A 27425-nucleotide genomic window follows, 5' to 3' on the forward strand; every position below is an offset into this window, starting at 1 on the left:
TCATAAGGACGTGAACCGTTCATCATCTGCTGCATAGACTCCATTAATGTGGCCTGCTTTTAAATCCAGTGTTTCGCAAGGAATCCCATTTTCTATTGTTACTGTCACTTCGCATTTTTCTTCTAAATTTTCTGTCTCTGATGACTCTTTATTCTTTCTAAAAACAAGGAAGAGAAAATCATCTTATTCTATTGACCTGCAGCACTATACCAAAAGTCCACATAAAGAAACCTGCACATTTAGTCAGAATTTTATAGTAGGTTATGTACTGAGAGGCATAATTTGGTGCAGAGACTCCCCAGCATAATTTGCTCTTATACTGACTCTAGCTGCATTAGCTCACAACGATCTGTATGTGCAAGAGCAGGCATCCATCTGCATAGGCAGAGTGTAAATGACTCTTTGCTGTTGTAAACATATCACTGGAAGTGGGAGGACCACAGATTGGAAGCCCTATTTTTGTGGTTTAAAATCAGGATTGGGAATCAGAAAACCTGGAGTAAATACATTGTAAATATGTTGCAAATATTCCTTCAGTTTCTTGTTCTGTAAAATAACTTGAGGGGGAGAGAAAAGTTGCTGCAAGAGAAAAATGGAAAAAATCTCCAAATCTGTTTTTTCCTTTAAGTCAAGAAGGACTGCACTACTCATCTAGTCTGATCTCATTATATGTTTCATAGATTTCACTCAATGATGTGGATAAATTAAAACATACTTTTTAGAAACGGACCAGCTCTTGACTAAAGCCTTCAGTGATGGAGACTGAGTGCCCCATATTCCTTGATAATCTTCTCTAGAGGTCAGGGACTCTTTTTGCTACAAATCTGAATTTCTAATGCAAACTTCATTAACAGCCACCTTCCTACTCCCATATCTTACTATACCGTTGTGCTCTAGATTAAACAATTGCGTGACTTTCACTTTTCCAGGCTCCTATTCTTACCACAACCATATTAAAACAGCTGCTGAATAAAATGATCCAAAAATAAAACTGTGAGTAGAKGTAATGCAGAAATATCAGTCAACATGTCACAATGTTCCTTTAATTCCAGATTTATTCTGACCTTGAGATCTCCTAGTTCATAGTTGAAAAACCTGCTGTACTTTACAGCCTGCAGCATCAGCAGCTTTGGAGGATAAGAAACTCAAAGGTCAGCTCCACTGCTTCTTCCTATCCTGCAACACAGACTGTAACAATCTGACTCAGGACAATCATAACAACCTGACTCAGTATGATTGCTAATAACAGTGATATTAACAATAATAAAATTTTATTGGCCTTTGGGAGATTCTTGGCATTACAGACTCACTAAAAATAAAGGTGGGGATGGTAATGAAAACCCTTGACCTCTGGCTGTCATATCTGCTCTTACAGCAGTAAAAGGAGAGTTCTTTAATACAAACCTTAGTGTGGAGGCATAATATAAAACAAGATAGTAGAGAACAGATTCAAAACAAATAAGAGGAGTAGTAGATGTGTGGAACTTGTTGCCGTAGCAATTCAGAGAAGCTAAAAACTTCTGAGTCCAAGGAGAAACTCAACAATTTAATGGAAGAGAAATCCATTGTGGGTTACTCCACATATAAAGACCAAATCTAGCTCTTCCCAAGGCAAATGTTTATGGCTGCTACTGCAGACAGGATTTTGGAGGTAGGGGTGGACTTCAGCCTCACCCAGCGTAGCCAGTAGAGAGGATGGCCCTGCCCTGGCTATGTGCCAAGTCTGTTAGCAGGGAGGGAGATGTCAGATTGCTGTGATGACAGAGGAACAAACACACAGAGTTGGGAGACAGCGTGTCTGATCCAGCTTGCTGTAAAGTCAATGGCTACAATTACATGGAGCTGGATCAGACCTTTTAACAGGACTTCAAGCTGCAGGCAGTTGTGGCTTGGATTTTTACACGTAGGCACAATGAAGACCTAATTAAGAAAATCTTCCAGTTCAAGAAATGACATACGAGTCTAACTCTTTAGTGAAACTCCATTACAGGCCAATCATGTGCTTCCCTGCTACCCTGAGCACAAAAGGGCTGAAGCACATGCTTTTGTATTTATCTGAATCAGGGTATTTAACTGCTATTTTAAAGGACAGTAAAGACAAAATGTCAGATTTATGAGTAATCAACACTGTCCTTGGATCTGGACTTCCAACACAGCTTACCAGGCAACAGAGCTGCCACTAAGTCAGCTCTGGTCAGGTTTCTGGGAAAATTCATTACTGAATGTGCTGAACTCTTTTGACAACCTGGTCATGTCCCCGAAGAAGGGATGAGCACTTTGGAAATTCTGCTTTCTGAAGTCTATCTCTTCTTTTGAGAAGCCAGATAGTCTAGACCATATCTTTTACCTCTCCAGTCTTTGCAACACTAGATGGAACAATTATACATTTAYTTTACCTTCTCTCTCACCTCCCCATGCCACTAATTTGAAAGGCGGATTTGAATTCAATCACAGATGAATCTGTTCTTAGGAAATACAATAGGTAAAGGGAGAGTAGGAAAACAGAGGGAAAGGAGAAAAGGAGCATAACAGAAGTAAAGGGACAACAAGAACACAAAGCATGGAGGATGAAAAATGCCCGGTGACCATAGGTTGGCAGCAGCAGGGGCATGTTACTGGTATTCTGGAGATAAGAGCATACAGTTTCTACCACACTGATGGGAACTGTTCAGGCTTCACTTACTTAATTTTGAAAAGAGAGAGGGAAAATATTGTCTTTTCCACCCGATATAAAACACAAAGGATTATTCTAGTCAGAAAATCATGACTATTTAGTACAATTTATTTACATTACACTCATGTRAAATGTTCGAAGACTCCTTAGAGCTAGGCACTCTACAGGCACACAGGACCTTGACACTACACAGACACAGAGAGGGCAAGTACAGGGCTTCCGGAAGCAACATTATCCTGTAGTTTTACAGAAGAGTTTGCCTAAATTCAGGGGATTAAATGACTCAGCCCAGACCACATGGAAGGTTGTGGCAGGACTTAAACTATATGCAGATCTAAAGTACCTGTCTAGCCTCATTCCCCACAACAGCATCTCTCATCTATTGCTTGTTGAGTTTTGTTTTTTAAACACCAAAAGGGGTTTCACAAAATCACACAACTCTTCTGAATCCAAAATATCACTGAAGGGATTCAGATTTTCCGAGGTGTTTTATCTTTGTCTTTCAAAGTGATAAGGAGGCAGAATTGAAAAATCTCAGCAACATATTGCTTTTCACATGTGAATCCATTGCACTGATATATTTGGTAATACAGTCCACCATACATTCAATATTACATCACCTAGCTGACGGCAGAAAGTTATCCTTTTTCAGTTCATCTCCTGTTCCTGTATGACTAACCTCTATGACAACCTAAATTATGGCAGAAGCTCAGCTACTTCTCACTTCCACAGCAGAAGCTCAATTCAGCTGAGAAATTTCTATTCCTTACACCCAACTTTGAGCCAACAGAGATGGGGGAACCAAAACCCCACCTACTCCCCTGCTCACTCCAATTTATTCACACTAGGGAACCATGAGTAGCCTTCTCTTTTTCATCAGTGTTGTCACAGGGCAGAAAGTGAGAGGAAAAGCAAGTATCTCTTGCTCACTTTACTGCCAAACTGCAAACACTAAGGCTCATGGAGAGATCTGGACCTGAACTTCTGAAGGGCTGGGTCCCTTGGATTCCTCAGGTCATGAATGGTAGGTGAGGCCATGACCATTTCATTCAGCAGGACCTCTTCAGCTATACATTTTTTTTATTGTGTCTACTTAGGTTCCTCAACTGACAGCAGCAAAATTTTTTTAGCTCTGCCAGCTTTTGACACTACTGCCCTGGATGGGGCAGTCGCTGCCAGCCTTCTCCCCTATGGTAACCCTTTGGCTAGTCTGCGAGAAGCAGCTCACCTACAGTGCACTAAATCTTGAGAAGACTGGCAGCAAATCTCTTTGTAAAGTTTTAACTTCTATTTAGGTGATCTCCAGGATCATGTTCTTATCCTACCTGTTTCCTCACTATCCCCCAGCATTACTTAGGCAACTGCTTCATAGTCCAAAATTTTAACCCCCATCCTCGGAAAAGGACAGAACGGTTATCTTTAGATATGGAGGGGGGAAGGACTACAGCTACAGTTTCTCTGAGGCTGATCTGGAAAACAAAACCACCCTAGCTCGCTTAATTCACCAGTATTCAGTTAAAACAGAAGAAAAGCTAAGCTGCTTACTTCTTGCGCCGCTGAATCCCTGAAACAATGAGGAAAACAATTCCAGCTACAGTGAGACAAAGAACAACACCAAATACAATAAGCCAGACAGGAGTGGAGGGTTCAACAGGTGGTGATAAGGTTGAGGATATCTTCAGGAACTGCAGTGTTTTGTCATTCAGTAGGAAGGCACTGTTGATTCTGTTCCGGTTCATCCTTCATAAAAACACAAAGCACATCACAGCTCTTTATAATGGTATTTACAACTAAAAAAGGATAGAAGGAAAAAATGAATTTTTGTGTAAGYGCCACAAGTCTAGCAAGGCTGAATTTGATCCAGCATGATGTTGGTAGCATAACGCAGACCTTTACTTTTGCATAGCTCCTGTCAGTAATCCATATACACTCACCCACTTGCATGGTTTTGGGCAGCATAATTTCATATGTCTGTTTCATTTTAACTGAAAACTTGGGAAATACAGATGAGACCTGAAGTACAGTATTAATAATTGTTTGTGTTTTGGACCATGTACTGAAGACATAACAGGTTGTCATCACTGAGGGTGGCTCTGTTACTTAGTTCATGCAGCATCCATAATGGCATGGGAGTGGTAGATATATCCTGCGTTGATTAGAGGGTTTGCCCATCATTGGCCCTCGGTTYCTCAAACGGAACTGTCCTGCCTGTTATGTGCCTGTGCATCTGGTCCTGTTGCTGTAGTTTTTCCTAGATTTGTGAGGCACAGGTTACGGTTTGCTCCAGAAGAATCCACCCCCACTGCCAACATGCCTTTCTTCCCTGCAGGATGCAGCTAAAGGGATTTGTGCTTTGCACATTTTTTCCATTATGAGAAACTGTAAGTCTGAGAAATATTCTTTTTAATACAAGTAGTACAATTGTTACCAATGATCTCTCTTCAATGGATATATTCCCTCACATTTATTACTTCTGAGCATTTCCTGTTATTTCTGGATCTGAATCTAAGTAGCCATGAAAGGCTGTAATCATAACTTCCATTAGCTTTTGCAAAATGTTAGAAATTTTTGAGAAAATGTATTGCATACATTGGCCCTGAGAGATCATTTTTGATGGCAGTTATACAATCTACAGCAGCTTTCTTGCATACAATTCAATCTACTTACCATACAGCAAGTATTTCCTAGGAATAGATATATGGGAGATACAGGTAAGATTTTGCAAATTCCTTCAGAAATGATAAAGTTTGACTACCCCTTAAACAGGAATTTTTTAGTCTTGATGGAAAGCTAGCATTCCTGGTGAGGACTGAAAGCCATGGCATGTTAAAAGACTCATTTTATAGTAAGCCTTCCTTGATTTAAAGTGATTTCCATCCTTATTGATACAAATGGATTGTTGTAAGCAGTTGAAATAAATAAGCATTGTTCACTCTCATCTAATGGACAGAGTTACAGAATTATGTGCTGAAGCATATGCAGATAGCTACAGGTGCATTTTGTGTTTGTATATGCACAAATATATCTTGTGTATATTTATGCAAGATCCTGGGACTCATACAAGGAATTGAGACAGTTTGCCCTCTTTTTTGTTCTCAGTTTGTAGAGAACCTTGCACACTAAAATGCTGGTCCATGAGTAGCTTACATGCCACTGTAGTATAAAGAATTAGAATAATGGTTTAGTATGGAAGCCTGAAATCAGAAGCAATTGAATAAAAAGTATTGTAGTTTTACAGAACATTTTCTTTCTTGTTTCTAAGTTAGGGAGGAATTTGAACTTTTAATAAATTACATATTCTCTTTTTCTGGAGAAAGACAACAGTTAAAACAAACACGCTATAACAGCACCCAATATCTGTGGCAAACAGCGCATATAAAAGACTTAAATAAATCAGCTTATGCTACTGAATGTATCAAAGAATAACAGAAATGCAAAAAACTCCTGCATTCCAGAAGTCTTAGAGAGCTTCAGTGAATAAATAATCTGCTTCCCCCACTAATGCTATGAAGCTATTGTTTGGCGTCTCTGTAGGAAATAGTTTAATCTGCTCATAAGCTTAAAAGTTAATCTTTCCAAAAGAACGCATACTCATTCATCAGGAATTAGGCATTACACCTCTATAAAGATAACACAAATTTTCAAGACAAAGTACAGTATGTCTGAAAACAAAGAGGTCTGTTTTCCACTCAGTGTTTGAGAAACATACGTGAGTTATGCTGCTTGTGGGAGTCGTCCATATAAATCCCTTATGCTGGGCTGGCAGGCCACTGAAGTCAGATTACCTATTTTTCTTTTCCCCTCTTTAGCTCTCCACTTTTGTTTTTATTAGCTACAGAATGTGATATTTAGTGGAAAGCGCACCGATTTGTACCACATGGTACTTTGCACAAGTAAAGCTCAGCTACTATAGTGACCACATTCTGAAAAGAGCTGGTACAAAAAGAATGTGAGTATAAGATTATTTAAGGCAGGCTGGGACATAGCCAACTCTAACTGAGTTTTCCTCATCTGATAGTTGACTTCTAAACTAAGTCAGATGAACTGTACCTCAGAAGCACCTATACCTCTCCATTAGACTCCCTAAAGGGAGCCTATGGTCATTAGTCCTGGAGGAGATGTGCCTATGCATGCAACTTAAGTTAAATGAGACCAATCCCACCCCAAAATGGTGACATTCAGTCACCTGCGGGAAAAGGCTCTGTCACTGAGAAATGTAGCATCTAGATGAGAGCAGTGTGTATGTGCCACACAATAGATAGCAAATAGGGACTAGATTTTATCTGAGGCTCCACCATTGAGAGACTCCCTCCGAAGCTACAATCCCAAGGCTCACAGACCTTGAATTCTGTGGGACTGTTAAAAGTCCTTCTAATCTCACACACATGAAAGAGTACTGACCTCTTGGTGTTCTGACTACTTGGTTCAGTTCAACATTAAAGAGGCAGAGTGCTCATTCATACAAGGCCCTCAGACAGAAAGCATCCTCAGCCAGCAAGGACGGAAAGGCTGCAGAAGCAGGGACCCTACCTGACGGCTGCCTCTACCTCACTTCCAGGAACAGTTGTCACGTTTTTGGTAGAATCTGTGACCACAAACCAAAAGGACACCCGATCTGTCACATTGCAGAGCAGCACATTGGAAATTCTGCAGATGGAAGAATGGAAGGAATTATTGAAATACGGCAGGTATTCTTAAAATATTGCTTTCATCTAAAGGGTAAAAAAGTCTTACTTTTAAAAAAGTAACAGTTAACACCTGAGGAAGAAATACCACTCACAGCACTTCCTATTTTCCAACATGATAAAAAAGTAAGCTTATTGAGACTGAACTTGAGTCTTCAAATGAATTTTTGAATCTGTCACAAGTTTGCCTGATCTCGGACATATACCTAGTGTAATTAAATGGAAAAATATATATTTGCATCTTAATCATCAGGGCCATGACAAAGGCTGGGTAATGGGGCAAATGTGTTGATGAACTAAGAACTTCATGTTTAACAGATAATATCACAATGACTCAGGCATGGGGGATTCCTCATATGATTTTAAAGTGAGCTCAATCCTTCTGCAAGGTACATTTGCTGGAAGAGGAGACAGACAGCAGGAGGGGGGAAAAGCAAAGAAACTGATGTTATTCTCTTTGACATCTAGCTGCAGAGAGTCAGGCACAGAGTGGAGACAAAAAGCTAAATTTAGACATTATATTGGCACTAGCCTATGCCTTTAAGGTTATGCTGTGACATATTTATCCATTTTAAATGATTGCTCAGCTTTATGTGAAGTTAATAGTGGAAGCTCCTGGGGCATGCAGCTGTTCATGGCATATTACATAAAAAGTGTATGAAATGTCTTTAAAATGCCTCTTTTCAGATTCTTATAAATTTATAATCTACCACTAACAAATGATGGAACCGTCACTAGAAATTCCTCATGGAATGAGATTATCACAAATATTTAAACTAAAGCAGTGAAGGCTAATACATTTATATCATAAATATAACAATGGCTGAGGATAGATGGTGCCTCTGTGTTCTTTTATCTGTTCCTATGGTATTCACGCAACTAAGGAACAAAACAGCCAAACACATGTAATATACAGGAATTGTCTAAGGTGGCAATTACTACAGCTTTTCAAGGAATAAAATATGCAACATAAAACAACAGCCAAAGCCATGTGAATGAAATGAGAAATAGCGAGAGAGCTAAAAATGAGAAAATCTTATTTCATTCTACATTGTTGATAAATACCCCAAAGAATTTGGCTCAGGATTCAGATTTACTGGTTATGCCTAAACAGTGAGCAGATATTCTGGAAGCCAAGATCAAGAGTCAGGATGAATTTTATTTCCAGGGAACAGCCTGAACTTGGTTCACCTTTGCACAAGGTCCACCTGGCCACAAGCAAGGCAAAGCCACCCTGTCTTGACAGACCCCACTTGGGATGATTCATCCAAGAACTACAGGTATTGCATGCTGTTCTGGGGAGGGAAACCTTGCTGTGACCCAGGGACAAACTCAGCCCCTCTTTTAATTAACTACAGTGATGTTTGTGATTACCATTACTAACTGGTATCGTTGGTTTTAAGGTTTGGCCTGGCCATCTCAAAAAAGCAAGTTTTAACATTTCTTCTCTACCCTCTATTTTTCCCCGGGGTGACATACTCCCTGCTGCAAGCAATTACCTGCCACAGAGCTCCGTTCTGTGGTGCCATCTGCTGGCTAATTAGAAGCATAATTAAATGACTGCTAACAATACCTTAGTAGTGGCCTGCAGAGTGTAAAGCACAAGGTAGGGAATTACGTCAGGGAGCAAATATTGCCAATAAATGCATATTCTCCATCCAGAAAAGAAGGAGATGATAGCTTTTAAGGCAGGATGGGCAATGGCTTGTTCAGAGCAGTTCATGCTGGGTATTTTGAGGAAATGTTTTATTTATTGTTGAATGCTATTTTGGGTAGTGTTTAGGATGGCAGAGTGTTTGGGTAGAGCAACCTTTCTTTTTACAAAGAAGATATGTATTCCATGGAGATATGCAATAAAATGGAAAACAATGATTTTGCAAAGCTGAAATACCCACTTTTACCTCCACTTTGTCTGGAACAATGTCAACTTTGCAAATAAAAGAATTTTCATGGATAAAAGGGGAAAGCTGTCCTGTGGGATTTTAAAAAATGTTCACATCAATTTGCTGGCAACAGTCAGAAAATGAAAGTAGATTTATTCCTCCTAAAATAAAAGCAAAGCACAAAATTTACAGGAGAGGAAAAAAATGTCTACTTTTGGCTGGTGGCTGACAGATTCTTGCTGATTTCACAGAATATCTAAAGTTGTATCTGCAGAGGAAGTTTTGCATCAGGAGAATTTACAACACTGGAACCTGAATCTTCATGCTCCTGCAGTTCTCTAGAGCTGGAATTTCTGTAGCACGCTCAAAAACAGGTCCAGGTAAAATGTCTGCGTTCCTATTGCCCTGCAGATGTACTCAAAACATAGTGAGTGAGTAAAGTTTATTCCCCAGAGAGAAAGATATATTCAGTAGATAGAGACAGTCAGAACACCCTGACGCTCTCTGCAGCTTCACAGAGTCAAAGACACTCCTCAAGCAGGGGTCTTCCCTACAGTGTCAAGGTTTTTGGCATGAGATACAGTAGTCAGCCGGCATTAGAGGCAGCAACTCCCTCTATAGCACTAACAGGTACAGGCATTGAATCAGTCGGGCAGTAAAGCTCACACTAAGATATGTAAATTTTGCCTCCCTTCTGCTTCCCGTTGTGTCTAAAAACTTTGCTTGATTATAAGCATCGAAAACCTGGCTTCACTGCCACTTTTTCATCAGCAGAATCTGAACGCTGCAAATCCTTTCAGGCTCCAGAAAGAATAATACTGCTTTTCACGGGAAGTTCAAAGGGGATTGAGTAAACACCAATGCAACAAGCACCAATGTGACAATTGCTTTGTAGCACACAGGAATTTTTTTTCCCTGTTGTATTTCCACATAGGCTTGATTCACAGCATGCAGAAGCACTGTAAGGCTTCACACTCTCCAGTTTTGAGAAACCTGACTTCTTGATGAACAATGCTATTAAGTGTATTTGTAAACACATATGTAGACATCTTTTTACTGCCTTCAGAGCCAAAAATGGTTAGCAGATGATAGACTTTTACCATGGGGAACGATAGGCAACACCATCAGAATGACAAGATCCTGGACTTGGTCTTACAGCATCACAGCAAATTGCATTTTCTTTAGTATACAAGCAAACACCACTGGGTAGAAGGCAGGAAAGCCTGACGGTCTCTTGGCCTGAGAACACTGTCGTTGTTCCTTATGTAGATTTAGAGGATTGCTTAGGGATAAGAAAGAGCTGCCAGGAACTCCAAGGGAGATGGGTGCATGCGGTGGCTGTCACCAGAGGGAGAACCACAGGCCTCAAGGCCAGAGCGCCTGCCTCGAGCTCTCCAGAAAGCATCAGGTCTCTTCCAGCTCTGTGCTGTGCAGCTGCTCCTACAAAGGAAAGTTTATTTTCTTCCTTTTGTGAATAGGAGCCACGAGCTCACCTTGACACCTGGCTTTAACTCCAGGAATGTATATTTGTTATTCTAAATGGTCAAAATATTTTTAGTATCGGAAAGAGCTTTCTTAGGGAGACAGAAAATGTTGATGAATTTTATTTGGTCACTCTGTGAGGAAAACTGCAGCTTTCTTCTACATGGGATGGCAAGGGGAGATGTAGCAAAAAGAGATTCTGTTACTTGAATGAAAGTAAATGTGTTCACATTCTTTCTTGTCTAAAGATTAACTAGTCTCAGGCCCAAAAGAGATGCATATCATTTCAAATGAGTCACAGATTAGAGAAACCAGGCTTACCAACACAGACTACAGATGATCGTTTTTTAACACTGAGAGATCAAAGGTAGGTTTATGTAGTTCATGAATTTACATACTGAGAATAAATGAAAAGGCCATATATGGAGCAGGAAATAGAGGATTTGTATTTCTTTACTGAAGAAGAAACCTTCATTTTATCTGTTTTGATAATCACTGAGTAATTTGATGGATTGTGTGTTTTTCCTGTTTCACACAATTGGCAATTTGACATATCTTTCAAACGTTAAACGCAGCTCCATAATTTATTAAATTTTAGTTTAGAAATTAACTTTAGAGAAATTGGGATGTAACGTGCAATCCTGCCCATTCTGAGTTGGATCATTCAGTGGTGACAAAAAGGCAACAACAGCATCAACTCCTGTTTCCAGCAGCACATTCAAAAGCTTGTCATTACAGGCTGGCTTTTATCCAGCTTCAGGAGCCGAACAAAAGATGACTTCTGAATCTCATCAACGATGGGACAGGCTGCAGCAATGGCTATGCTGATCCACTAGACAGATCTCTGCCTGGGTCCTGATCCAGCTCACTAAAGTTAATGGTATTTGGTCTCAAGTGGGAGACTCAGTTGTGGCTGTTCCTGCAGGGCTGAGAGTGTGTTAGGAATTAATTAGATGTTGAAGGGGGCGGTTGTCACATCCAGGTTATCACCCTGGGCAGAGTTTACACCCAGAGTTACGTGACTGAGCAGCTCCTGTGTGCAGGAGCTAGCAGCTGTGTGATGCTATACTCTCTTGGACGTGGAGTGCTCCCACACCTCCGTACACACTGCAGAGAGGATGGGAGATGGACCACACTCCTCTCTCTGTACCCAGCTCCTTCTCCCATGCTGTACTAGCTGCCTGCCACAAAGGTAGGGAAAAGTGGAGAGTATTCCCAGGACATGTAACAGGATGGAGGTTTTCATCTCTTTCCTGTTACCATGTAAAAGGCAGGTTATTTGGGGTATATCAAGAAGTTTGTCTACTCCCTCACAGCAGAGAGGGGACTCCAGCATCCCTTGAGATTTGGGAGCAATCCACAAATAGGAAACTCCAGAACCTGTCACACTGTAGGCCGTACCAGACCTTGAAGCTGTACAGCTGCATTTTGGCTGACGTGCTGTCTAAACCTGACCCCCAAAGGTATCTAAAAATCCTAGAAAAGTTATCAGTGATATCGTCAAGTTATACCCCCAAAAGTTATACCCCATCAGAAAGTCCTACACTGTCTTAAAAACAGGAAAAGATGCCCACACCTAATCTGGCCACAAATATTATATTGACTTCTCCTTTAACAAAATTAGTAGCGTGAAATTATTGATATGTGGAACCTCACCTCCAAACTGGAGCAACACTGACATTAGCATATTTATCCATAGGAAAAAGTGTCTTGGTAGGAAACTGAACTAAGTGAGCATAAATTCAGTGATTTCACAAGGTGGATAAACCTAATTTCCATTAATACGTTAAATCCTTTCATACTAGCTTGATTTTTTTTTCCATTCCTATGCCAAGCTTTCTAATATTAGTTGAGTCCACAGAGAGCCATGGTGCTTGAACAGGACAAAGTTCACTGGCTTCTAACACAGGTTTTTCAAGGTGTCAAAGCACCGTGACTTTGAAGGGGGAGGAAGAGAGTAATAAAAAGAAGTGCCTGGGACTAAAATAAATACACAAAAGTGAATCTTTGTGGATTGAACACTGGATTAAAACTTTTCTGAATTGAAAACCTAAGAAAAAAGCCCTGGATAATCACCTTTAATTAGCTTGAAGTCATTTTCCATAAGTATCATTTTCACTGTGTCTTGATGAAAAATCATGCTTTTATAATGTCAGAACATACTTGGCTGTTTTTGTAAAGCTTGATGAAATGGCTCTCTTGCTCAAAGGAGGAAGCTTCTGAGGAATCAAAATGAAACAGTAAGGAACCAAGCACTTCTGTTACATGGATGGGGACAGCACCCTCTATCTAAGAAAAAGTGCTGGAGCCACAGTTAGCATCATATGACTCAAGTTAACCAATGTCTTTGTAAATGTGGAATATGCTTCATCTGATGCAATGCCAGCCTGAAGCAGTTTTTCTTGCAATTAAATTGAAAACCTTATCCTCATTAGCCTACCAGAACCATAAAACCATTCTTTTAAGATTGAAAAACAATATGAAAATAATAGGCCTATAGAAATACACTGACAATGTTTCTTGTTTAAGAAAGAGAGGAACATACTGAAGATACAGTTTGCTGAATGGTCTGTCTAATCTGGTATCCAATTTCATAAGTAGCAAGGATCAGAAGCCTGAGAAGAATATTCAATACCTTAGGGTAGATTTAATCCCAAACCCAATTAGTGGCTGATTTATATCCTGAACTGCAACATCTGAAACTTCCCGATGTGAGGCAGTTCAGCAGCTGTAATATTAGGGACAGATATTCCCTAGCACGACACAGCACTAGCACAGCTATCCATTTTCCAATTCTCTGAGCCAGTCCATCTTCAGCACACTGTTGAAGCTGTATGCTGAGTAAATGTGCATCAAAGCTGCCTATTCAAGGATCTGTATTGCATTCCTGACCTCACTAATTTGCCCCTTCACCTCCTGCCGGTCTGGTCTCCAGAAGGTATCATGTCTTACTGCTAGACTCTGCTAGAGTAAATTGGCACAGTCCCACTGAGGTCCACAGCTGTGTCAGCCTATATCAACAGGGGGATGGGTCCAAAGACTGAACACTGCTTGGGACAGAGAGTGTGATGTTTAACATATATCTGGGTTTCAAAGAAATATACTGGAACAGGTTGTTTTTAGAAGCTGTATATACTATTTTCTACAGTTCAGTACAGCAGAGAATGGTCCACTGTGTGCAGCGCTGTTAATGTGTATAGCGGAAATCAGAGTAGCTGCTTACTGAGTTGTGCTCTTGCTGGAATATCTTCTCATTGCAAAAGCCACCATGGCTTTGAAGAGGTACTCCTCATTTGCATCCCAGGCATACTATAAAGAAAGATGGAAAATAATCAGTTTCAGCACTAGTGCTAACAGTACAGAGGAGGGAAAGAGTCAATGAACTTCAAATGCAATATTGATTTAGAATATGAATAAATTCACTGGCTGTGCTCTGAAAATAACTTCCTGACTGCTGTTTAGTGTGCACAAGGACTTCTTCTAATGGTTGTTGTAAAGTACAATATAAAGTGTACAGAAAGCTGTAACTTTTCCAGAAATTGAATGAATTGAATATTTCTGAAAGATGACCTAACTGGAGATGTGAATTTTCTCTTATCAAAGACTAGACATTTGAACAGAATTCTCTCCACACTGCTGCACCCGTGGCTTTGCTTCTTTTGCTGGATGAACTGTGTTAAGAACAAGATTTAAATCCACCTTCCAAGCCCATTTGGTTCTTCCCCAAAAAAAGGCAGCTAAAGGCAGTTTCTGGGAGCTGGATGTCAGAACACCAGGAAATAAAATGAGATTACGGCCTCATTGTTGCACATTGTCCTTGGAACAAGAAGACAGATTCAACTATAGTGCAGATCACTACATCACATTTGAAACAAAAGAAAGAAAACAGCTTAAAAACTATTTAAATAAGAAGTAAAATACTGGCTCCAAAAACTTTTCTCTGTTGTCTTGATGAAAAATCATGCTTTCATAAGTTCACATTTCTGATAAAGCTTCACTAGGTTCCCCTGAGCTCTCACTCCCATATGCAATTCTAAAGACCTGTAAGAACTGCACTTACTACATTTTTACAAGAGCCATGACTGAGGCAGACTGATTGAATTTCCACTTTCAGCAGACTACAAAGATTAATAGTTTCTTGGAACGATATTAATGGAGGTTAGAGGCAGCTTTCTCCAGTCAGTCAGAACACACATCTAATCTTTAACTTTCAGCATTAAAAAAATCCACACTATAATTGTCTAAACAAGAAACCCAACAGTGTGGATACTTAATCCTGTTGACAACTTAGACCTACTTTTTCATGAGTCTTTGTAACACACCCAAAAACCAGCAATATATATCAAAAAGCAGTAGACTAAACAGCACTGAAAATGTCAAATCTTAATTCTGTTTTCTAAATTCTGATTTTGGATGCATGGAGCTGTCACCTCTCCCTAGAAAGAAGGAATCCAGCTTCCAGACACCATTCTCCTTTTGTTCTGACATCACGTGGACTGGGAACCTAAATAAGGAAGGAGGCAGACATTTAAAGTGCAAAAAGTCATACCGATCATACTCATCATCTTTAAACAAATGAGCTATGAAATGGGCTGAGCTACAGTAGGAGAGGGACAACAAAACTGAGCAAAAAAAGAGCTTGAGTAGCATTAAAATCCCGATTCAGTACTGAGAATGGGTGTTCTGACTCACCGCTCTTGCCCTGTGAGTGAAGGGAGGTGTAAACATACTGTGACAATGCATGCCAGTCTGAGAACTTAAACTGAAAAAAAGAGAGACTGTTTGAAAAAAAGCCTACATTTTGTTCTCACTGCACTGGTGAAAATGTGACAGTAATGACAGCAACTAGTATTAAAAGAAAAAGAGACTGTGTAGTAGAAGAATTAATACAGATGAGAACCATAAAACTATTCATCATAATTCTAAAGACATCTGTATTCAAGCCACCGAGCATAATTTGCAGCACTAAAAGGAATGATTTTCCTTTTTTTTTATATGATATGACTGAATCCCTACATGCCATCTGCAGTCTTTGAGGACAGGTCCAAAAGGACAGAAAAAAAAAAAAAACATTTGTTATCCTATGGATTAAACCAGCTGTAGAGATAATTCTATCAGTTGCCTCAAAAATGGACAATGATGAAGCACACTCCATTTCGTGCTTACACAGATACAGATGCAATGCAGCACTACCAAGTGTATGTACTTGGTATGCTAATGTTTAGTGCAGTACAGGTGTATATGCCCAATGCATCACGATCGAGTATACAATTTGCATGATCAGAAATAATGCTGCAGTTGCCTAGAGCCTCTTTAAGTCAGAGTAACTAAAAGGGTATCTCAACTACAGGGAAGATAATTTGTAGTGAGGAACTCCAGCCTTACCTGAAAGAATAACTACTTTAAAAAAGAAAGAATAAACAGAAAGCTGTAAGAAATCAGGGTGGGGGTGGAGGGGGAGACTGGCAGAGAAAACTGAGCAGCAGTCAGGGGTCTGCCTGAGTGAGGGGAGGGAACTGCAGACTGCTGTCTGGGCAAGAGGGCGAGAAGCCCCAAGAAAAAGGTAATCAGATAGGAGGTAGAGGAGAGGGAGGTGGCTGCAGGCTCCATATGAACAAGAAACTCTGCACATTATTGCATGCAGGAGTACGCAGGGGGAAAGCAACATAATGAGGAGGAAGAGTATGGCAAGAGTGCCTTTAAGCTAGTAAACAATATTGACTCAATGGGCATGAACTGGCCCAAAATAAATGCTGCCTGAAAACCAGAAGCCAGTTTCTAATCATCAGCTTTCTCCAATCAGAAGGATAGGTGCAAAGAAACCTAACTAGTTTTACGGTGGGGCTTTATCAGCTTCATCTTTACTCTGAAATTGCAAAGCCTGGACTGCAGCTGATGACTTGAGATGTTGCTTCTAGTCTCATGCTCCTGTGAAGCACAGTTATTCATGCACATTTTGTGCTGCCATAAAGAGAACAGTTTAAATATCATTTGCAACCACACTATAAACAGACGATAACTCTGTTATCAATGGAAGCTTACATGATGATGTCAGGACTATTAATGTATACTGTCTACTTCACTCTATGAAGAAACAAACACAAAGACTTTGGCTCTGTCGCACTTGCCATTCTCTATAAGTTGAGATGGAGCAGAATTAGACCTAGCTGAGTATGAAAGCCATTCTTAAGTGCCTGTTAGCGAAAGAGGAGGTTGATGAGATAATGGGAAAAAGATGATAAGCATAGATTGTCGGTGTGGTGAAATGCTGTAGTGATACTCTAAGGAAGACAAAATTTACATTAGTAGAACAAGATTATGATATTGTAAGATTGCCCTGAGCAACCTGGTCTGAACTCAGTGTTAACCTTGCTTTGAGCAGAAGGGTACTAGGGACCTTCCAAGGTCCCTTCCCACCTGAATGAGTCTCTGTTTTGACAAGACAGTCATTCAGACTGCATACAAGTGAATATGCTTCTATATATAAGTGGAACATGCTTCAGGGTCCCGTTTGGTGGCAAGACACCAGATGCACACCAGCTTCTCTCCCCTTTGTCCTACACCTTGGAAGTGGCCTGAATACGTGGTCCAGTAGGGAAGTGCACCTACTTCTTCACCTGGCTTGCAGCTTATGATGGGCTAGCTGTTTGGCTCTTCTGGCTAAACTGAGTGGTGACACTGACAAGTACGTGGTCTTCCTAGTGGACATTGTTCCTGCTCGCTCAAAGCTGCCTTTGGCCCTTTTAGGTTAACTCTCTACTACTTTGCTAGCTGTATGTCCTGGAAACAGGTAGTAACGAGCAGTCATTCCAGAAGCCACTCAAAACGTTAACACCATTCTCAGAAAAACTCAATTCAGGCTTACAGATGCTATGTTTCTTCCCACTGGTTAGCAAACGATGTCTTTGTCAAGTAAACCCATTACTTGCAAGTAAAACAATAACAGCTACATGCTAACCATATTTTAGCTGCCCTTTGCAGCTCCATTGTAATAGGAACCATATAAATACATTAAGTGGTACTTCCTGCCTCAAAGTACAGCCTAGGCTGTGAACAAATGAAAAAATGGTGCCTGTCTCTGTTCGCTTCACACAAAGTAGATGGCATGTGCTGAATCATACAGAGAACTATACTAACCCATTTGCTATGCCCCTGAATGTACACCGGAGTAATCCTGCCAGTCACAAAGCAAAATGCTCATGTTGTCAGGGTCTTCTGTTATCATCTAGACTGAAGTGATTTGGAAATGAAGGAAACAGAATTAAATATCAAAGCATCATACCAAGATATTCTAAGCTGACTTTCCTATTGTGATACAGTGACAGTGCTACCCTTTCTTTTGATAAGATAGGAAGAAAAGTGAATGTCCCAAATTCTGAAGACAAAATGAATTTCAGATTGATAATAGTTTCAGTATTTGAATTTTAGTAATTTGCAGAGAGCATTGCAATGGCTATAACAGGAAATACTAGCTGTTTGCAGTTAATAGTTTGTTCATTATCTGTGGATAATTTTGTATGACATCATATCACTTTCAGCAGGTTGCTGTTCTAAAATGCTATTTTATATTTTCCCACTCTTAGGTCTTACACATATTTCGTTGTATGAAAGAAACTACTATCTATCTACAAAAAAACAATAAGAAACTCACCAGTTATTGCTTTTTTTAATAATAAAAAGCACCTTTAAGATTAATGATTTGTACCATACCTTTTTGTGAAGAAAAACAGAAAAATGCAAGTGGTTGATCAGACAACCTCCCTTTCTTTTACTATAGTTGGACAAGAAGAAAAACTAGAAAAAAACATTGCTGGGACCTGCAGTTTTAATTCTTTCCAAGTATTTTAAGCAAAGATTAAATCAAAATATTTTGCTGTTATCATCAAGATGAATTTCAATAATGACTTTGACATATTTTCAGCTGTAGGATTACACTATTTTTAATAAATTTTGAAACAATCCAGCCTTGCTTAACTGTTTAATTAAAGTTTCTCACCCAAGAGAACTGACTTCAATACTAATTTCTACAGACAAATACTTTAACATGTATCCTGAGTACTGCCTCCCAGTTTGTCTGGTGTGTGAACTTTCCAGTGGAATTAGGTCCTTGATAAATGTCAGTTTAAATTACCTGATATTTTGGGATTATTTTAGAACGGTTTCTAAGGTCATAGATAAATCCTCATACCTCCAGTCTCTATAACACACAACCTATGGCTTTTTGTTTCCCAGTTCTCCTAGCATAATCAGGCACTAGACTTCCAGTAGAGGTTACTGTCCAAGACATTTCATATCTAATTTTAAGCTGAGCCCTGTAACACTTTGCAGATCTGCTCTAAGCATTCAAAATTGCAACGGGTGTACTGAGTTCTGCTATATTTCATGGCTCTTTAGATCAGGAAGGGCCATTTTGGTAATCTAATTTCCCAGGCTCTTGTGTATCACAGGCCATTATTACTCCTGCCAGTACTTCTAYAGCAAGCCCAAGGACTTGAATTAAGCTAAAGCAGTTCTCATGAGACTAACATGTACACTACAGACAGAGGAGAAAGGGCACTATCCAAGGCCCCACATTAATAGGGAATTGAAGAGATATGCTTGAATGATCTCTGCAGATCCTGCTTATCTAAGACCCTGACATAAAATCCCATTTCATAAATATCTAACAATCTTTTCCTGCTTATCTTCCCAGACAYGCTTGACTTTACAATTAGCGCTCTCAAGCAGAAGTGCTTTTCCCAAAATACAGGCTGATTTATGCAGCATCCCTCATGCATAAAATGCAAGATCTCTACAGTTTTTCCAGAAAGGGATTGGGGTGTGTGTGGGGGGGAACCTTACACAGAAAAGACAAGTTTTACACTTCTTTTAAAGGATGTCACTTTAAGTAGAGGGCTAGTCAAATGTCAAGAAATAGATGCCTGGATCATGGCTTGAGCAAGCTATTACAATTAACACTTCAGAACAAATTGCTTGTGCTGCCTTTGGAAATTTTACCGTATATATTAGTTCTACTTAGGCAAATATTCAATTAGGAAGAATATGTGAAGATACTTTACTTACTGCATTATCTCCCAAAGCTGTTTTGATACTAAGCCGTACTTTGAAAGCATTCTGTGCATCTGACACAAAGAGAAAGAAAGCAAACATATATTGAAAATCATCCTAAAAATGGGATTTTAAATCATTTACTTCTCTAATTGTTTTACAAACCACAACTTCTAAATTTGTCTTGACAACCTGATTTGGAGAACTAGAAGTAACTACTGTGAACAGTGCAGCAGCCCTGTGGATCCTCAGTGAGGTTTAACCAGGACCTCTTTAAAATAGGTAAGATCAGCTTCTGTGCTTAATTTGCAAACTCATAAAAGAAGTGAATGCTCAGAGCATCAAACTTGAAACTGGAAACAAACCAGCTAAAATACCAACCTAAGAAGCTGACAGCTTTGTAAGCATAAATTCATAGCTAAATTTACCTAAGGAAGGATGGGAATCAGCTCCAAAACTTACCTGGCTTGCAGAGCTCAGCATAAGCAACAGCAACCACAGAGAAGGTAAGCAGCAAAACCCGTAACATCCTTTCAGTGTGAAAAACCTGAGGCAAAAAGAAATAACTCTCCACTGTAAAGCACTCTTAAACTTTCTGTGACCCAGGATTAAAGCATCAGCAGCACAAGTGAGCAACCAAGTAAAAGGTTTAATAATTAACCCCCCGTTAATACCCCCATATTTTAGCTAAAACAAGCACTACAAACACCTGTCTTCTGTCAGTTATTTATTACTTTTGTCTGTAGGAAAAAAAGCTACAATAAGAATTGAATTTTCTTTTTCCTTTTTAGAACAATGCAAAACTTTACACAGTGCCACAAGTCAACCTTCTTTCTCCCTCAGATACCATTTTAGACACACACATAGAGGTGTCTGAGATACACAACACAAGGCCAGCCTGCAACTCCAGCGGTGGCATAACACTGCCACCCAGGACACATGAATTTGAAATTCAGGTGCTACTGTGCTGTGTCAACAAAATCAGAAGGAAACTACCATCCAGCTTCCTTAGAAAACAGGCTAGCTCAACAGAAAGCCTTCAAGAAGAAATAAAGGCAAAGTAAGTCTGGGCTTCTCTTTCATCCCCCCAAAAGAAATATTYGACTAGGAGGTCCCAAACTAGGCAGGGTACAGGGCACCATCACCTGAGATGGCATGGGGTAGTGTCTGGTCTATGCACGAGGCATGTGCAGGCGGCGTCCATGCCCAGGAGGAGAGCTGGCCCTCGTGCATAACTCCTGCCCCACAAACAGGACTCCAAACGTGCTCCCTCATCTGTCACCCAAGCCATGCTTTGCCCTAAGTCCATCCCAGCTCTCCACACGTAAAGATGGAGCTTGGCGTCCCAACCCAATGTGGCCCCCATGCCACCTTGCCTGTGTTCCTGTGTCCTGCCTCACAAGTTAGTCCTCAGCGCCGGGGCCAGTGGGTGCCAGGAATGCCACATAGCAAACTGCAGAGCTGGGAGGTGACTGCCGACCAGTGGCACCCACCCACGTGGAGCAGCTTCGCCCACAGGTGCCGGGGACTGTGCACCACCACCCCTGCACACTGCCTGCCCTTCACATGCACAAACAAGGCTTCAGCCCAAACAAGGCTTAGCACTAGCACAGGGCAAGGACCTCCTGGGAGGTCAAACTGAATGCATGTGGCTGCTGCCTAGTCCAGGCACCTGGCCAAAGTGACAGGCCAGAGCTTTCAGGCTAAGATCTCCAGGCCTATATAGCTTGTTCCACAAAAAAATTGCTGTGGCATTGCTTTGAACTAAAAAAAGTGGTTCCAAAGGCTGACAACTACTTTCTTGCTGTTGGACAATTCTTACACTAGCAAGTGGTATAAGAAAAAGTGCAATTGAAGGATTTCATAGGGAAGTATGTATGCATATTGAATAAGGACATATTTATGTTTTGTATATATGACACAGATGTTGTATATACATGTGCACACACATGTATGGATATATCTCAGTGACATACTCTATGGTCTTCCCAAAACATTTTCAAAGGCAAAGAAATAAATGTAGAAGAGAAAAAATTCAGAAATTGAAATGTATCACTTCAAATTCACACACGCAGTCTTTGCAATGTAGACAGCAAAACAGGATTATTTTATTCCATGTGCTACTGTATTTGCCTTGTAGCCGTTTTGATTAACGGTCGGTCCTTAAGTTGAAGATTGCTTCAAAAAGATTTTCAGTTGTTCCTTTAGCACCAAGAAGTGTGTTTTGAGACTACAAACCTAAAGACCTTCACAAGGATGACTACCAGAAAGAATATTTTACCTAACAATGGGAATGAATTTACGTGGAAAAACAAATCAGCATTTGCTACTTAAAACACTTGGGTTTTCAGGTAGTTGAGGATTTACTGGTACACTAATTTAATCTTATTTTTGGAAAACACTGTTAAAAGAATTGATGTCCCATCTTTAAAAGTCATTAAATCTTACTCATTCCTGGACATCTGTTTACTTTCTCTAGGCAACCAGTTCTGAGTACAAACCTACTGGATATATTATCTGCTTAGATGTTCAATCTATGCCTGTGAAAACAAAAGAAGTGATGTATTCATTTCTAATGATGGCTCAAATGAACATATCATATGTACATGCTTCAAAAGGAAAGCACTAAAAATGTACAGATGTTTCAAAGATGCAGTTTGCTGTAGAATTTGTAATTAAAAAAAATAAAAAGAATGTGAATGTTATCAGTTTCTTGCTAAATGCGCACGCATTGTTTTCAATAATTGGCATTTGAACTTTGCTGTATCATTGAGGGAAGTATTGGAGTACATAAGAGGAGAGTGGAAAAGCAAAGCATTTTTTTCCCGCTGCCAGAAATGGAATGGAACTCATTGGCAATATGATCCATCACCACTTCTCCCCACTGCAAACCACTGTAAATTAGTTCTTTCCTTTAGAATCACATGAAGCCAGTGTCAAAGCACATTGAAGTCGCACAACACCCAGCAGAAACGACCTCAGAGAGTAAGATTAGRTTCCCTGAGCAGGGCTGCTGACTTCCAAATAGGATGGCTGATTTTACTATTTCACTGATTTCTCTTGCTGGCAAGCAGTAAGACGAACGATTTTTCTGGCAGAGAGGGGAGGTGGCCAGGAGAAGGAGGAGGGTGATAAACACCCAGGCCTGGGCTCACGGGGAGAACATCTTGCCCTGACATATACACCCACAGCAACTTGGATGCAGTCCAAATGCACCCACTGACTGCCCATGTTCTTATTCAGTTGTATATGCACAGAGCACTGCACATAAACAACTCATTGCTGCACATCAAAACATCTTTTTCCCAAGCTGGCATGGCTTTTAAACAAGCCAGATAGACAAGTTTAGACCAGGTGTTAGTAGGAAACTAACTTTTCTTCAAATCAATGACATTTTTTCAGGACTGTCATAAAAAGCACTGCAATTGTTGATTTACAAATGAAATATATCAGCATAATCTAAAAAGACATATATTTTGCCCCTTCTGTATTTCTGCAATACATCTATGTGCATGGATAACTTTCTGCCCAAYCTTTTTTTCCTCCAGTTTTGGTCAGATAATGTAATGCTGCTTAAGTACATATGCATTTGTTTGCCTCTGACTAATCAGTCACACATCAGTTTCCCTGAACATATGACAATCTACTCATATATATGCAAGGTATATTTTTTATTTCAGCTTTTATTTAGTTTTTAATTAAATTATTTAATTTTTCAATAGTTCATCTTTTATAGTAACCTTGTTTTTCCTAACCTTTGAGTTTCAAGCCATTAGCAGTGCTGAATCCAATGCACAACCTGCATCTTGGAAATATCATTGAACTAATGCAACGAACTGTTGCTGTTCACGTACTGTGTGAATTTGTCTGCCCGGCTGAAAATAACAGTATTTCCAAAATCTTTTTCAGTGTTTGTGACTTCCAAAAGTTCACACATTATCTGTGTGTGTGTGTGTGTATATGTATATACATATACACACACACACACATATGTTTATATACATACACACACACCTAATAGTATACCATAATTTGGACTTTCARACAAATCAGGAGAGGACTAAAACTTCAAGAAGGCATATGACTTGGTAAAACGAACAAAATCCTCCCATCATCTTGATGTGATTAGCAATGTACTGCTCTGCTTCTTTCAATGTCTTTGAAATGGAAAATCCCAGGAAAGTAAAATATTGATAGCTATCATATAAGTTAATTAACAGCTATGGCCAAACTTAACCTCAGTTTTCAAATTTGACAAATTAACAGTTTTAAACTCTGAGGAAGTTAATCTTTAGTCTTAAATAGTTGTGTTCAACTCTTATGAGGAAAGAGTCAATGTGCTACTGTCAGCATTAGTCAGTTATGGAAATGTACCTGGAGAACTACAGAGCTAATTGTACCAGGTGCTTTGCAGTTCCCCAGGTGCAGTGGGARCAATGAATGCTGCACATCTTTTGCAGACTTCAGAAGCTGGTGAGATCAGGATCTAAGTAAATGTCAGTATCATCTAATAAACCAGTGCTGGCTGAGATAGGTCCAGTCCAAGTCTCATTATATGGGAGTTCTTCTATTAACTTTTTGTAGAACAGGGTATTGAATCAGACCCATACTCATTGTCATCATTGTAATAACATGAAAGTAACTTCCTTTGTCACTGAGTTTTTATTAGTGCTCACAGAAGTACACAGCATGTGAGAAAGCATTTATCCCTTGAGACAGTAGCATAGCCATTGGAGAGCAGGTGGGGGAAGGATGCATTCTCTAGAGTTCATACATATTGTCTTGAAATGTGCACTCTGCAGTGAAAAGCACTGAGGATCGCCCACAATGGGGCTAGCACTGAGAACGAACGAGCAGTGACTGCCAGCATAGTGGAAGATGGTGCTGTTGCTACCACCTCACTAATTATTTTATAATACAATCTACAGCCTGAAGCATCAACAAAAATCCAACACTTCTAGTCTCAAACCACATTTCCTGAATGTCTTCTAATGAACATGTATATTTTTGGTCAACCAGATCCATGCTACTGATGTACTGTCATGTCCCATGTTTTCCTATCTCCATTTTCTTCAGTAAATGGAATGGAGAACATAACTCAAGCTATACAATTCCATGAGAATAGCTCTACTGAACTATATGGCAAAAATTCAGATGAGACCAATTTTAACATTATGTCTATGCCTATAAAACATATCTTTTTTTCTCATGGGCTTGGGCATATAAYAAAAGCAGCAAAAACTTATTTGCAAATGTCAGTCCACAGTGGCAGGAATTTGAAGAAAATGGACACTAGATGAACCATGTGCAAATTAAGCATAAATTTGTGTTTAACAGAGGGAGTGGCTGTACTGTGTTCTTCTGAGCTGGTCTACTGTAATGTGTACGGTTCTGTGCACGTATCTTACAACTCATGCACAGATTTATGAAGGAATATGATGTGTAACTTCAAGTTGCATGAGAAATGTTCCTGTGTTCTGTGCCATTCTGTAAAGTATAATCAGTGCACCTGACACCTACATTGCGTGGTACTACATATGCCCCATTAGAAGAAGGTAGGTACATTTTTCTTGAAGAAATACAGAAGAGTGATTTCTGCAAACCTCTGGAAGGCTTCTGTGAAAATGAACAATGTTTGAAGAGGCCGATGTTCTATAATTCAGTGTAAGGGTTAACAACTACTGACCAGAATGCTGGATTATTCTGGATATGTGAATGGAACTTTCCAGCCCGGAATGGACATACTTGTCTCTTTCTGAAACAAACAGTTCATGGCCCTGTAACAATTTAGCTGCATGGAATTCTATATCTGTATTTGACCATCAAGCTGCTGTTACACGTATAAATTAATGTGAATAAACAAAATGGAGAAAAATGCAATTATTGTATTCCCATTCCAAAGACACATCACAGCTTCTTCATAATCATTATCACTTACAAAAGTAAATTAGAGATAACACTAAGATCTACTAGTAACTAATGTATCTTTGTGTTTTCTTACAAAAAGATCCTCCTTTTCACTATTCAAATACATTATCTTAAGACAGGTATTTCCCAAAGCATATTAAACCAGCAGCTAATAGAGAGATGGCCACAATGAAGTGTAGCAAGTTAATGAAAGAAATGATTGAATTTCTCAATATAGACTTATACACAGTGTAAAAGAAGGTCGTCATTATACCAATTACTYTCTTAAGAGGAGGATCAAAAGTTAAAGCTGTAACTCCCTAATAAAACAAGATTTATGAAGCACATTTGGTTGTGTTTTTTCAGAACTTTCATGGGTGCGTAAGGTTCATCATCTGAAATGCACAATACTGCCATCTACTGCATCTAAGAAGCAGCATATCTATGTACTATTTTATATGTACATTCTGCATGAGCAAACAGTAAAAATAACAGTGATGTTATCAACTCCTTCATTTTAAAAGACAATCTAGAACCTGAAACAGGGTTAACTAGTAGTAGAGGTCATGAATCTAAAAATTCATTGATCACATGGCAAATGCAGCTGCTGTCTACACTAATCATGACTGCTTTGAATAACTTCACTGAACTTCAGAATAATTTTATAAGTCACTCATTACGCTGTTAATGAACGGTGTAGGAAATTAGTATGATTTTTATAAAGCCTGCTCTGGTATGCTTCACTGCCAGCAGCTCAGACTATTTATGCAAAACACTACCTCTAGGATATGAGAAGCAAGCACCTATACTGCAGTTTACGACAATAATTTAGATCTTAATCAACAATAAAGATTATTAACGACTTTGCAAAACATGCCCAAATAAAACCTACAAACTCACTGCCTCTGAAGGAAGCCCGAATTCTGTTTTAAAATGCAAACTATAATGTGTATCACCAAGGAATTGATTACTGACAACTTGCATATTTTGGCCCATCGCATCTGTGACAAGGCTGTACATGACTCATTTCCTGCTATGAAGCATCTTCATAATTAAGACAGGTAGGATGCCTCAGGTATGATGATGATAAATTATCAGCAGCATCACTTAAATGCACCACTGCACCTGTTGGGTGTGCCCCAACTATACGAAAACTTCAACTTTCCTAAGCTTTCTGTGAGGCTGTAGGCCAAGGCAGCCACGTATCATCTATCTGTATTGCCACAGCAGCCAAGAGTCCCACTAAAAGCTCACTTAGTGGGAGGCATTGCGCACCTCATGTTTTCATAAGTATTTCATAAAGCAGTTGATGCAATACTTACAGAGCATAAGCTGTCAGCAAGATCGCTATTACACCTGGGCAGTATTAACATAACACAACACAGTAATGTGCAGAACCACCCTGGCTAGTGATTATATTGGACACAACATGTGTTGCTTTTCTTTGTAGGGCTGGGAAAATGATACATATCATAACACAAGATTCAGTGGGCTTATCTTATGGGGTCTTTAAGGAGTTTAGTACATTCAAACTTAAACCACTATTTTTAAGGTATTCACTGAACCCTGAGTTTTTGAGAGGATGAACAACACTTACAAACTGCACCTTATCTTATAAGATGTGACAGAATTACTCCGGTCTTGTTTTCTGAATTTTGTAGATGTTGTAGATCTAACAATGTGTAAGTCTTGTTAAAAGCAGCTGTGCTGATTAGCTATGTGTAATCATCCAAAGCAGTTTTTCTT

General features: G+C 39.6%; 1 protein-coding gene across 1 annotated transcript; it reads right to left on the reverse strand.

Annotated features, from left to right (window-relative positions):
* Positions 1 to 27425, reverse strand: CLTRN (collectrin, amino acid transport regulator). The gene is made up of 7 exons (XM_026087151.1): positions 27286 to 27425; positions 20235 to 20319; positions 19788 to 19846; positions 13948 to 14033; positions 7205 to 7321; positions 4220 to 4414; positions 1 to 157 (listed from the first exon to the last, which is right to left on the reverse strand). The coding sequence occupies exons 2-7, from the start codon at positions 20299 to 20301 to the stop codon at positions 1 to 3; spliced, it is 681 nt and encodes a 226-aa protein (XP_025942936.1). The 5' UTR covers positions 20302 to 20319; positions 27286 to 27425.

This window comes from Apteryx rowi, unplaced genomic scaffold (genome assembly GCF_003343035.1).
Source record: "Apteryx rowi isolate R43461 unplaced genomic scaffold, aptRow1 scaffold_706, whole genome shotgun sequence".
Lineage (NCBI taxonomy): Eukaryota > Metazoa > Chordata > Aves > Apterygiformes > Apterygidae > Apteryx > Apteryx rowi.